Genomic DNA, 14,919 nt, shown 5'->3' with positions numbered 1-14,919 from the left:
TATCTCAACCCCACCTTTTCAATTTTTCCTCCTTTTTGCCATTTTTCAAATGTCGTGTAATCGGATTGGATTCTCGACGACAAATGAAATGGCCACGGAGAGCTTTAGTGAAGTATACTTCATTTTAATTCATTAAATTCACTAATTTCGTGGTCCCCTTGACCAATTAATACTTTACAATTAATTAAGGTTTTTAGTTGAGATAAAACTCAAAAGGCGGGGTTGAGATAGGAAGTTGGTGTCCGAGTGGATCGAGGTCACGATACCTCAAGTGGTAGAACAGCGGCGTGTCTAGCCGAAGATCGTGGGTTCGAATCCCGCTCGTGTCATTGACTTTTTTATCTGAACTAAACACCTTAATTAATTGTAATGAAACAATACAGTTGAGCATCGGCCTATGTAGATGTTTTTACTCCCATTTGATAAGCAGAATAATCTCCTTAAATATTGACCTCAGTTCACGGGATGTCATGTATAGTGAAGCTTTAAACTTTAAGTTATGAAAATTATTTCAAACGTTCTTGGTCAATTTTTTCAAGCATTATTTAAACAGGTTGTAAGTACAAGGCTACTCTTGCAGAAGATGGTCTGATTGATGAAGGAATCGAATAATGATTTGGTCCAATTTTGATGGACTACACAAAACCTAGGTTTAGTAAGAAAATTCAAATAACGTCCATAGTTATTCGAATTCCAACCTTTTACGTACGACTTTGTGTGATTGGCAACCCCACGTGGTTATAAATCGTGTGGAACTTGAAACAGAAACACCATTAATACAAGGAAGATCTATTTTCAGGGAATGTTTTATTTTAACTGTGCAAGATTCACCTGTTAGGACGGATTGACGCTCGTTGAATAGAAGTCTTACAGGATTCTCTAATTTACTCGGCAACGATTTTTTAATAACATCAGCCGTGAAATTTCAAAACGAGCATGAAACGCGAAAGGCCGAGTATCGGATCGCGGGCACGAGACCGTGATGAGGTGGCGCTTCTAACGTCGGACGTTATCCACGAGCAAAGAGAAAAATTTGGACGATTCGCCAAAACCAGTTCTCTTCCTGCTTCGAAAATACGCGTAGTAATCTCATTGGTTTAGAATTTATAAGAATCCCTTACTAACGCTTCCAGATCCGTTTGCCGGATTTTCCTTCGTCGGGCCGGAAAGCCGAAATGAAAATGAGATGGTGAATTGTTTTAATGATCTACCGTATGTAAATTGCATATTTATTCATGGCGGCTAACTGTACGCCGATGGTTAGTTGCAATTACCGGCGGTCAGTCGTAACTGTTTTCCGGTAATGACTTGCCCGTGTGAATCGGACAATACCCAAATCCGTCCTTTCAAAGAGTATCTAATGGGAAAAATCTGGTTTATCGTAATAACCGTTCAGAATCGTCGCTTTCAAATTACGATTACTGATAAACAATATCATAATCTAATCCATATCTACACAGTTTCCTGATGGACTCATTCTGTCTTCATCTTCTGCCAATATGCCACACCCACTGTTATTTGTGATCTATCGGTATTTATTACTCGTTTAATGGAAAAAAAACCGTAGAATCAATACTGATTTTGATCTCTATCATATTTTTAGTAAAAGTATATAATTTTTTAACGAGGGTTCGCAACAGCAGAGTTTGGTTATATCAACCCTCAGGGTGCCGGTGTTTTAGAAAAAAAAAAAAAGTATGTCGGGTTCGAACCCCGGACCTTTACCTTACAGTGACGAGCGCCGTGTCAACGCCTAAGCCGTTGCGGCCACCGACGCCCCTCCTTATACATAAAATCCTTAACGTCAACATTTAACAAATAATTAATCTTTAACTAAGGTATTGGTTGAGGTGAAAAAGCAATGCCACGAGCGGGATTCGAACCCACGCTGCTCTACCCCTTGAGCTATCGTGACTTCGATCCACTCGGACACCAACTTCCCATCTCAACCCCACCTTTCTAATTTTCCCTCATTTCTTGCAATTTTTCAAATGTGTAATCTATTTGCTTCTCAGCGACAAATGAAATGGCGACGGTTACTTAATTGAAAAGAATTTATTTGGTCAATCGGATCACGAAATTTAATGGATTTAACTAATGTTTGTTGCCTAATTTGTTTTTTTTGTTTTTTGTTTTTTTAATTTTAAATCAGCTGAGCTTTTCTCAGGACAACATGCAGCAAATACTACAATTTTATAATATCAAACGATTTACCCAAATCTTTTAAAACCACTGATGTGCACTTTTCGCGATTGCATTTTTCTGGTCGATTAGGATTGATTTGAGGTAAAAAAATTGAAAAAAATTGCAAATCAGTGGTTCTAAAAAGCTTGCCCAAAGCTTTTGGCATACACTCCCTGTAAAACATCGCACTATTCCTTCGTTTCTTCACGAGTTCATACTTCGTAAAATATTAAACTATTTAGTTAAAATAAATCTTTTAAAGTATGCGTACATAATCTTGCATAAAAGGAACAATGGTCACGTCTCTTTCAAAACAAAATTGTTCGTTGAGGATTAACCCTAGATGAAGAAATCCTGCATGTTAAACATAAATATCTGCTCATTTTATTTGTTGTTTGTCTGATTTTCAGAATTACAAGCCAGAATTTATCCGCATTAAAAACTAATTTTACAGCGTATAAAAACCGAGATTTACCATGCATGGAAAATCGCTCATTGTAATGAAAACAAGTCTAAAGAATTTGCCATGAGTCACAAACTATAATAAGAGGAAAGAGTTACTGTTTTAATCATAAAATTGAAAATGACGAGCGTATCAATCGAACTGAAATTGGCCATGTGCATTGCTCATTGCTGATTCTCTAAACGCGAAGGTATGCGTTTTTGACGACCTTTCGCATAAACGGCTCTCGTTCCGTTAACTCCATCCGAACAATTTCCGGCGGTTTATCATCCCGGCCGGCCGACAATTTTCGGCAAAAGCCCCTAAAGCGTTTTTCCTTAAAAAGTTTTCTATCCGTTTTAAGTTTTCTAACCATTTACAATTCAAGGGATTATGTACTTGATGATTTAGCACAAGTGCTTCGTACGTTTTTCAACATCGTGTTGCAATTTTGAAAGAGGCGATTACATTCGACTTGATTGACGTAGTAAAAGCCGAGCTCGTTGTCCAGACAGACAAAACCCTACATATTTTTCTATTAACCCATATTAACTCTTTTTTTATACAATTTACATCATAGTTTACATTAGCTAATCCTTTAATTAACTGCGTTTTTGCACTTCCCTATTTCACAAGAATAAATTATGACTCGTGGTCTTCTACCACGATACAAGAAAATAGGACACAACCCGTCAGCTCAAGAATGTTTCAGGAATGTCAATGCTGTTAACACCAGACACCGAGAGACTCATGGCTCACAGGGAAGACAGGGCAGGATGTTGAATTCAAAGAAAATTTCCGGTTTGACCTTAGTACCAAAAAATGGGAAACGACACCATCTGCTGGTACACTAATGAATCTAGAAAGCGAGAACGTGCGGACAGGAGAATTCGACCAAATACCCAGAACCCGTGGAAAAGTACACCTGTATCTTCCACGCAATAAAGAGTGGTACGCAGTTCAACCTGAGGATACAAAAACAACAGACAGCGATCCGAGCACTAAGCTCATACATCATCAGCTCAAAGATTATAATTAACTGAACTAAGTATGCAAAATAAAGTTACGTTCTGCAGGGTTCCAGGACATGTAGGAGTAGAGGGGAACGAGAAGAAAAACGTCCTTGCAAGGAAAGGGGCTGATACAGCGCTGATAAGTCCTAAGACCTTCTCTGGCATAGGAATTCACACTATAATAACACAAGGAAACAGAAGAATTAATTCAATGGACACAGGCATTCCAAGAACCCTCTGGGGAGTTTGGGGAGGAAAGAAACTACATAATGCATCAAAGGAAGTAGGAAAAACTTCGAATTCTACAGGGCACTTGCGGACCCAATGGGCATTTGAGGAAGATTGTACAATCCAACAAGGTATGTGCAGATTGGGAAAGAAAACATTGGCACCTACTAATAGAAAGTGAGGACCTTTTCCGTAAATGTGCCTCCGCCCCACTCGACCGCGTTCGGTGACAGAGATCGAGCAAAGGTCAGGTCTATGGGCTTCCGCTCTTATCCTATGTTATTTTATGTTTTCAGTCAAGATGAATTGTTGTATACCACTGTATTGTATGATTGTACTATAATTGTATGTTTTAGTGTATTGTGTTGTATACCAGTTGTCAAAGAGTTCGGTGTTAAATAAAAATGAACTTTCTGGCACTATACGACGCTGTCAAAGCCAAGGAATCGGCAGTTCGTTTCTTCAGAAAAAGGGCATTCTTCCACCAGCTCTGCAATGTTCAGGAGTGGAGGTGATATAAACGTGGGTGCAAGGCGGAAATGGCTTTAAAAAATAACATATCTAATTGGCTCAAAACTGCCATATTCATATACGCTTGGGCACACGAAATAGTAAGCTTTAAATTTTGTGGAAGAGAGTGAAGTATAAAAGATAACACATTCGTTGATTGGTGCAACTACATGCACGTCTGTTCGAAGCTATTTTGCGCAGACATTCGAGCACTGGTGTCCCCAATTGCATTGTGAAAATAGATGAATCGCTGTTTTAACCCCGGAAAACCAACATCGAGAGAATCTGACCATAGAAGTGATTTTTTGGTGCTATTTGCGCCAAATGAGAGAAAGTTTTCTAGTCGCCGTTATGGACAGACCAGCCGCCACTCTCATCCCCATAATTCGGGATCGGATCGCTGCTTGATCTGTCATCATCTCCGGTCAGTGGAAGCCATATGAAACATTGCCCCATGATCCTAGTTTCCGCCATATGAACCACTCTCTCAATTTTGCCGACCCGACCACCAGTGCACATACGCAGTCTATTGAGTGTATGGTGGAAAGCAAAAGGCGAGGAACAAATCGCAGTGGGGTACCCGCCGAAGTTTATTGGACTCCTATCTATGCGAATTTATGTGGCGGCAGTCATGTCCGGCAAAAAATGTGGATGTTTTCGAAGACATCCTTAGTGATAGCTGAATTTTGGCCCCCAGGGATTCAAATGTGATTTCCTTTATTATCAATTTATACTCTTAATTATCATTACACGAATTGCCTAAAATAAAATGATTCTGTATTTATGATTAGGGATGGTTAGGGACCAACCCACCCTGGGAGTCGTGGCCCATTTTATGTGGAACTACGGGGACAACGGGTGGTATAGTGTGGTTTGAGACTCGAGACCCCGAAACGGCTCACCTCGTGTTCTCATCCACGGCCCTTTTTCTCAATACGAGCTCCTTCATTCTATCCTGTGACCCCTCCTAACCCTTGGTTACAAGGGGGGTATCCGGGCACAAAATAAAGGTTCAGCCCAGAGGGCGTGGCAACCTCTCTAAAGCATAAGCTGAACTCGTGTCTGCCTCAGGGTCGGCATGGGCGGCGGGTGCCTTAGCAGAGTCACACGAGGGCCAGTGCAAAGACGGGGGAGGGTGTATGGCCATCTGTACCACGGGGTAACTGAAAAGTTCCAAATTCAGCCCTAGTTACACTGGGAATGGATTCGTGGTGGTGCGTGGTGACGCCCCTGGCGGGAACTTAGACAGAGGCCGTCTTCTATCTGTAACCTCAGTGAAGCTTGCGTATGGCCAACGTAAAACCCGACAGCATGTAAGCGTTGAGGACGCAATGATCATGCTATAGTCCCTCGAATGCGTAAGTAAGCGAATGGAAGCGGGTAGTGAATCGGTGTCTCGGACTGGAGTATGCTTTGCATTGTTGTGCGTATGACCGGCGTGGTACCCTTGGTGAAGCGAAGGATCGGATCACCTAGGCGAGCCTATGGCGTCCCTCGAATGCGCGTGACAGGTGTAGGCTGAGCTCGATAAGCGACTTTACCGTAGGCGGTGCTCAGCTAGGGGGTGGTTAGCAATTCCACTTTAAACTAAACCGCTGCCGGGGCATTCCCGGAAGTTTCTAAGCTGGGGGAGCCTCTATACTCAGAGAGATAGAGTGGCTTTCTCTATCTAGGGAGTACGCGGGGGGGGGACTGGCCGATATATTTCGGCCTGTTAGCCCCTCGCGTGCGGCATACGACTCGATGCACAATGCGGGCCCGACCATTCGGAGTGGACAAGCGGAGAGCGTGGTTGTACTGGCCCTTAGGGACTGAGAAACCTCTACACCAATGCTGCGGCGGTAACACCATTCCGTCGTATGCAGAAGTGCGTCAGCTCTCATCTTGAGAATCAAAACGCCCGATAAGGTCATGTGCCAGGTCCGGACGCTAAAGATCCTCTTGTCTTGTTGACGATGAGTACTCGGGAACACAGTGTATTTATGATTACCTTTAAAGGAGCATTTCCTTAAGTGACCGGTGAGCGATCTTAGTGGAGAGTGGGGCGGAGAGAACATTAACGGAAAAGGTCTGAAAGTGATTTGAGATCGGAAAAGTTCAACGAATGAAAGCCTACTAACCAAATTTCTTGATGAACTAGGACTTACCAGGTGTTATAGGTACAGAACAGCTAACAAATGGCGAGTATATTACACATCCGAAATATTACATGTAGCATCTTAACCGTACACTCCCACAGGTTCAGTAGTCCATTGAAAGGCAGCGTCATTACGCTGAATAATTCAAGACAGAATTTTTGGGTTAAGAATAAGTAGAATGTATTCCAGGACAGACAAATGCGAAAAAATTCATTAAATAAAAGACCATCACAAAAACTAATGTCAGAACGTAGGGCGCGTTAGGACTAGAAAGTACTGCCAACAGGACAATGGAAAACGATCAAATCACGCTTTTATGGGAACAGGTACACAGGGCAGAGAGGAGACGAAGATGCCTCTAAATTGGCTAAGGAAAGTTCAGTCAGAGCACCTTCGGCCCTGAACCATTTTCCGGCGTACCAAATCGCCAAAAACGTAGATCCATCAGGCAATGGATTAAGAGTCCTCGGTTCAATTGGGCTGTACTCCAAAACAGAAGCATGCGAAAATTTTCATTACCATCACAGAAACTAACGGAAGAATTATTAAGCCCAGGAGGCGTTAGGACTAGAATAGCACTGCTGACTTGACACTCCAAACTCCGGAAGAATATTTATATACTCAGAACAGTAGGAACAAGCTTCTGCACATATTGTTCAAGACGAAGAGGAAACAAGGTCAGATTTCAGAAGCCGATAAAAAGCCTTAAATTTAACTAACAGCTTCTAGGCAATATACAGATTAGACATAATATTGTCGTTAAAAACTGGATATCCAAATTATCCAGCCGTAATTAGATAGATCCGCATTTTTCATAACTCTATGGCAAATTTTCGAAAAGAAATACTATACATATACTCAAGTGGCACAAGGAGCTCGCCTAGGATCGTTGAACGTACATGTTTTGCACTTTCATCTTGTCATGTAAGATATGACTAATGACGCTGCTAAGTGCTTTGACCAATAGGAATGCAATAATGTTAATAATAAGCCTGATAACCTTGATGTTCATGTTTTAATGATCAACGATTTTTCAAGTTTGAAACCTAGGCAGAGCGCCTTACCCTTCTGAAGTTTTTGACAACTCTGATTTCGACCATTTTTTTCCCTTTGACTTCCACGTAATTTGCAGTACATTTCGCTGAGAATAAATTCAATGTTTGAATAAACTATTTTACATAAAAGGTACTAATTCAACGATCCGCCTGCCATCATAGAATGGCCGTTTCCTACAGGAAATTCTCCCTAAACCAAAACTTAGACAAGCACTGTGAAAGTCATTTGTCAAGCCTAATCAATTGTTTAGATAGGGCGATATTAAGAGAGCGTGAAGAGCTAACAGTGAACACCCGTTTCAGTCGAAACGTTCAATTCGAAGATGCAATGTCGCATAAAATGAAACTGAACAGTTATACAATTGTGTTTGATGTCGACCGTCCGTCCTCGCTGTCCTCGAACGTTTTTGGCAATTTCATAGAAGTAGTTTGGCCATTTCAAAGCTACAGGTTCATCACCCGACAGACTTCATGATTTTTTTTTGAAGTGTTTACCATTATATCTGGCCTTTATTTCATACTTTCATAAAACACTTATCATACAAGTAATAAATATACTAGTTAGAATACAGTCTAACCCTAAAAAAAAATTTATTTCTTCATTACTGCAAGAAAGTTTTGATTACTTTATGCAATAAAGAAAAGCATCACCACGAAGTTATAAATTAAGTTGAAGTTAGGACCACACGTTAAATACTCCGCCCATGTTCACCCCTATCATAAAAAAGCTTACTAATTATTCAAAGTTTATAATCAATATACAATTATATATCAATATACCAGGAAAAAGAAAATTTGAAAAACTCTTCCGTTCTATACAAAAATGTGTGGTGATTAGTGACCGTTAATCGATATTTATTTAGAGATCGTGAGATGCGGTCTGGTGTGATGTAGGTTCCAGAAAAACATTTTCTTTATCGTGCCGACGTTTCGATCTTTATTGAGATCATCTTCAGGGCCTGGGATTTACAAACATTGATTACATATTACAATTACATTTTGGATGTGGAAAAGTGAATTTANATCCAAAATGTAATTGTAATATGTAATCAATGTTTGTAAATCCCAGGCCCTGAAGATGATCTCAATAAAGATCGAAACGTTGGCACGATAAAGAAAATGTTTTTCAGGAACCTACATCACACCAGACCGCATCTCACGATCTCTAAATAAAAATCTATACAAAAATATAAATGTTTTTGTCACGATAGCTCAAGTGACAGAGCAGCGGCGTATCTAGCCGAAGGTCGTCGGTTCGAATCCCGCCCGTGACACTGACTTTTTTTATCTCAACTAAAAACGTTAATCGGCTGAAAGATATTAATTGGATAAGCAAACCACGAATACTAGTAAATTTAACAAATGATAAGGATGGGACAACGAATTCTCCCTTGAAGGGACTCCTAATAAAAAATAAAAATAAACAACTAATTTTAAAAATATATATAAACAGGTGATTATCATTTGGTGATGGTATGGGGCATGAAATCATCGCCACAGCTTTTACTTTTTTTTTTCTTTTAAAACAACAAACGCAACAGCAGAGGTTATAGCCGGCGTTTTTGAAAAAAAGCCCATTTATAAATATGTCGGGCTCGAATGCAGGGCCGCTGGATTCGAACCCGGGACCTTTACCTTACAATGACGAGCGCCATGTCAACGCCTAAACCGTTGCGGCCACCGACACCCCTCTAATTAATATTTATTATTGATGAGATTACAAAGTATAATAACTACCGAAGGACTTTTCAATAAATTTTCAAATTTTTTATAAGACTAGTTAAATTAAACTTTTAAAAAATTAATATATAAAAGGTATAGGATTAAAATGATTATTACGTACTTAAGCAATGTGGGCTAATAGAAATGATGGTAATACTTTCAAATTATCAAATATTAAATTCACTTTTTAAACGAAATGGACAACGATGCCGTCAAATATTATGTTGCTATAAAGTTGCTATGCCTATTTTCATAGCAGTTTTGTTGTGGTTTTCATGTGTCAAAATATAAAACCACCACGTATCAAACATTATTTTCCTTTGTTTACGATTGTTTAATGCTTAATTGTTCTAACGTTGTTACGTGTAGTTAGTTAACGGTTTGAAAATTAAACGAAGAAGTAGAGCAAAAGCAACAGCAAACACACGAATGCTATTAATTGCAAGATTCCTTTGTCACGGTGCACATCTCGCTCGTTATTTCACCTCCACCTTTGCCTGTGATTTTCTGTTTGTTTTACTGCGTTACCGTCAGTTTTCGACATTTCGACGACCCCGGGTGTTTTTTCCTGTTCTTGTAGCTTAGGATGTACAAAACACTTCAGCCGCCGGTCGCCTTTATGCTCAAGTGGCCACATGCTTCTCGTCGCCTCCCCTCTGCCGGATATACGATATTTCTTTTTTTTTCTAGGTTCGCCTTAACAGTGTCAGCTTGACTTAGAGCAAGATTATTTTTTTGTGATGTTGAACAACCTAAATACTCAGGGAGATGGTTCCTTTTTGAAGATGAAGGATTAAACCAGGCTTTAAGGCTCCCTTAAAGTAAAAAGATGTTACACAGGCAGGATTTTTTTGTTAAACAACCTGTAGTGTCGAGAACAAAGGTTGTCGGTCCCTTGATTGAAATTTTGGAAAAGCCTCGAACCCAGTACCTCGTATCTCGCTCACTTCCCATCTTTTAACTTGTTATTATAAACAACATATGTTATTTCTTAATCTTAACCGTGACAGTTGACGAATATGTATTTTATGTTAAGATAGCGAAAAGCGGAGGAATTTGATACGGACGAATGGATGCTGCGAGAAGAACACGAGAGCCGGAACATAGTCGTAAACATTATTTCAAAACGGGAAAAAGTAGTAAAAAAAGGATCAACACTCACCCACTGCTGGTCATCGTGATGTGCGAACTGTCTCTTTGAATTTAGACTCGAATAAAGTAAGTTTTGATTTTGAATTTGAAACGGATAAACCGACTAGAACATGTGGTGGTTAACATGAGCATCCATCGGAGGTAGACGTTTGACACTAAGATGACATGAAGCTGCAGTGATTATTAGAAGATGCCGATGTTGAAACTCCTAGCTGACGTGAAAGTTTTAACGAATAGAAAAAATATTGTAACAAATGAAATTTTCGTACTAGTAATAAATTGATCTAACAGCTGATTTTTTTCCTACAACTTTCTCTATGATATTTTGATAAGATCAACTTGAAACAAAATTTTCCTGACCATGATGAGTCATTTATTTTAAAATTTCGATAATTTATTTTTTTTAAATAAATCTAATAAGAATGAAAATAAATCGAAAAGAAACTAACAATACTTCTAATAAATTATGAAAATTTCATACTCTAATTTCAACTCAATTTACCAAAACCTACCACACTAGCTAAAAAATTGAAAACGTCCCAATCAGGGAGGTTCATTCTACCAAGTGATACATCAGTCCACATCTACTGTAACTCATCAAATTACCTTAGTATTTTCTAAATTCAAAATTGTGGCCTTTTTTAAATGAAACAAGTTATTGTATTTATGAGAAACACTCCTTCAAACCTGTCACATTAGCTTTAAAAAAAAAATTGAAAACGTTCCAATCTGGGAGTTTCATTCTACCAAGTGATACATCCAATCCACATCTACTGTAACTCATCAAATTACCTTAGTATTTTTTAAATTCAAAATTGTGGCCTTTTTTTAAATGAAACAAGTTATTGTATTTATAAGAAACACTCCTTCAAACGTGCCACACCAGCAAAAAAAAATTGAAAAGTCCCAATCAGGGAGGTTCATTCTACCAAGTGATACATCAGTCCACATCTGCGGTAACTCATCAAACCTTAGTATTTTCTAAATCAAAAAATTGTGGCCTTTTTTTAATATGAAACAAGTTTCCTTTTGAAGGACTATTACATACCTAATAGTGTTAGATGAACGTGTACTAAAAGTAAAAGTGAGTAAAGCTTCTGTTTTGCTTTTTTTGTTATTTATGAGAAATACTCCTTCAAACCTGCCACACTAGCTAAAAAAATTGAAAACGTCCCAAACTGAGAGGTTCTTTCTACCAAGTGATACATCCAGTCCACATCTACTACTCTAACTCATCGAACTACCTTAGTGTTTTCTAAATTCAAAATTTAGGCCTTTTTTTAATATGAAACAAGTTTCGTTTTGAAGGACTATTACATGCCTAATAATGTTAGATGAACGTGTACTTAGAAGTAAAAGTGAGTAAAGCTTCTCTTTTCCTCCTTTTTTTCGATCGTCCAAAATTTATGGTATTCGCCTGGTCTCGCTTGGTAACAATTGTCTCAGTTCATTGAATAAGCCCATTTTTTTTTATTAAAGTCTTATTCCCAAGTCCCGTGGAAGTATGAAAGATTCCATTATTGTAGTATGGCCGTGTAAGATCATTTTGGTCTATCAGCCTTACTTAAAATTCTACAGACCCAACACTGATGAAGACAAACCAAAACACTCTGCAATACAAAAAGGATCGAAAACGTCCAAACTAATCCGCCTCACAAGGCCTTAAGAGGAAATTTCACAATTCAATATTTTGTTAGATTCAACGAAAATTAAACTATACATAACATTAATTGATATATGTTATTAGTAGTCATACTTAACCGTACTAATTTTTCAAATTAATATATTTTTATGTAAGGTCTGCGTTAAGTAGGTTGAGTTGAAAAGCCTAGTGTCACGAGCTGGGATCGAATCGAGCCGAAGGTGTTGGTTCGAATCCCGCTCCTTAAACTAGCTTTTCATTTCAACCAAGCCGTTAGATTAAAAAATATATATATATTTTTATTTTTGAGAGCACCTAGCATTACTTTTTAACAAACGTTCGTTGCCTACTGCATATTTTTTTACTTCTAGACCTACTGAACTTTTCTCGAGACAGTGTGTAGCAACTACTACATTTCTATAAGATCAAAAGCTTTTGGTAAACCAGTGGTTAAAAAACCACTGTTATCTAATATTATCTGAATCTATGCTTTTCACGGTTCCATTTTTGTAGTATGGCCGTTTAGGATTCATTTGAGGTTACTTCGAAAAAATACATATGGTTCTAAAAAGCTTGCAAAAAGCTTTTGCCATATAAAAATTTTTGCTACACACTCGCTGTTCAACAGTAGTCGCTCTATTCGTTTAAGGTACTTCACAGGGGTGTATCACAGTTTGTAAAATAGCAAACGTATTTAGTAAAATTAATCTCTAAAAGTATGTATAGAACCATACCCCCTAGTTTCGCTGGTTAAGGCGTCAACTCCCCATCTCAACCCCACCTTTTTCCCTCCTTCCGAGTGGATCGAGGTGACGATAGCTCAGGTGGTAGAGCAGCGGCATATCTAGCCGAAGGTCGTGGGTTCGAATCACTCTCGTGCCATTAACTTTTTTTCATCTCAACTAAAAACCTTAATTGTAATGAATTAATTGGTCAAGCGGACCACGAAATTAGTGAATTTATTGAAAAAAATGAACGTTTTCGTCTTGGTTTTGAAAGAAGAACATGGAAATGGACCGCTCATTCTCGATGTACCTGTTTATGGAATGTTATGCTGGAGGAAGCTGGTTTTTCATTTTTTTTCACTTTTGTTTTGACAAGTTTTGTCTACAAACTATACCACAACCTTTGACAAAAGATCAAACGTTCCGAAACGTAGTGCGTAAATAACTAACAAAACATCAAGTTCTTTCTGGCTGAAAAATCCCTAAAGTACAGCCATCCACTATAGAAAACCTTAGAATTGCAAAGTCTCCATAACATCCGTTTCTCATAATTATATGTGTCTATTATTATGCTCTGAGCCTTCATCCACGGCGGAAATTGGGCGTAATTCCATTTTCAAAACAAGAGGAGTAAATCCAATTAGGTTATTCAATATCCTTGCCTCGGTGTTGTTTAATCGATCATTGAAGCATATTTATTGTCTAATTATAAAGAACAAACAGATCGATCTTGACATGATTTAGTACATCGAATCTTATCTTTGTAATATACAAAACGAAGAACAATGGATTAATTTCAACAATTAGATTGATGATCTTTATTTCAATCCGCGGTACTACGTGGTCTTCTAAATTCAAAACTTCTATTTCAGCAGTAGTACAAAAATACACCTTAGAATAAACCATAAAAAACAGATATCGCGGATTCTTGCGAGCACGTGCGCAAATCCCTGTGAAGAAATATTCCACAACGGCGCGATGGTTGACTCGTTAAATGGGAAAGTCTCACGACTCAGGTTTGGCTTGGGACCAAATTTTATTTCCGTAGCATTTTTGTTTACCCCTCTTCAACTTTTACATCTTCCTCCTACGACATCCGAGTGAAATTATGGCTTTCTAGAATTGGATTATTTGACAACCTGTTGACGATAATTCAATGTATTACGTTGATACTAGCCTTGTCGTAGGGTCCAAATGAATTAGCCAGCGGGCGAGTCGACCTTCGGCTCTTTTACCTATCGTCAAATGTACAATTATGGAGTTAATTACCAATAGAAGAAAATCGCAAGCATTTTCTTCTATCTGCATACCAATCAGGCACTTTTTGTATCGCGCGTGCCTATTGCCAATGTTATGTAAGAACCTATGTTCACATATTTCAAGTTTTTTTCATATAAGAAAAATACAATGTATGGTAACATAAACATTATATAGTTTATTCCATACAGGACAACAATATCGCAAACCATAAGAAAATTGGCACAACTCGACAAAAGATAATTTTACAGGAGAAACAAATGGAAGTTTACTTTTTTACTAATGTCTTAAGTATACGCCATTACGGTTGTAATAAAAACTCATGATACATCAATATTGTCTTTCGTTTCTCCAAGACTTAACACAAAACTTTAAAAATCTAGCTAAACTCCGCCCAAAAAACAACCCATTTTTGAGTTTGGGTTTTTCGTGGGGTTGTTTTCTTGCATTGTCTCTCAGTGATTTAAGTTTGTTTGTTTCGACTAACAGTAGTGTTCAATGAATGACTTTAATTTTATTATCATAGTAACCGACAACATACATACCTAACAAACGAGCATAAATATCCATGTAGTAAGATTTACTACGATTATTTTTGACCCAAATATGCTTTCCACCTAGAGTGCTAATTAGTGCTAATTAGTTATTTAAAATACAAAAGCTAGTATTGAAATGAAGGTTTTATTGATTATTATTCAGAAATCGTGAGATGCGGTCTGGTGTGATGTAGGTTTCAGAAAAACATTTTCTTTATCGTGCCAACGTTTCGATCTTTATTGAGACATCTTCAGGGCCTCTCTCAACACGACACGCAAGAATGGCACAATTACACAGAAGACAAACACTTTGAG

At 38.3% G+C, this 14,919-nt stretch overlaps 1 protein-coding gene across 3 annotated transcripts in view; it reads right to left on the bottom strand.

The window, feature by feature from the left end:
- LOC106673709 (LIM domain and actin-binding protein 1) overlaps nt 1–14,919 on the bottom strand; it is a 173,158-nt gene that overhangs the window by 72,449 nt on the left and 85,790 nt on the right. The window contains exon 1 of one of the 3 annotated variants that reach the window (XM_014405897.2): nt 10,455–10,769. The exons of the other annotated variants lie outside the window; for them this stretch is intronic. Within the exon in view, the coding sequence (XP_014261383.1) occupies nt 10,455–10,468 (14 nt within the window). The 5' untranslated portion in view covers nt 10,469–10,769. Of the gene's footprint in view, nt 1–10,454; nt 10,770–14,919 lie in introns of those variants that run through there. 3 annotated transcript variants of the gene reach the window in all.

Source organism: Cimex lectularius, unplaced genomic scaffold, assembly GCF_000648675.2.
Source record: "Cimex lectularius strain Harlan isolate CLEC.00 unplaced genomic scaffold, Clec_2.1 scaffold12, whole genome shotgun sequence".
NCBI lineage: Eukaryota > Metazoa > Arthropoda > Insecta > Hemiptera > Cimicidae > Cimex > Cimex lectularius.
Note: the sequence above shows the minus strand (reverse complement) of the source record. Positions and strands in the feature narration are given on the sequence as shown.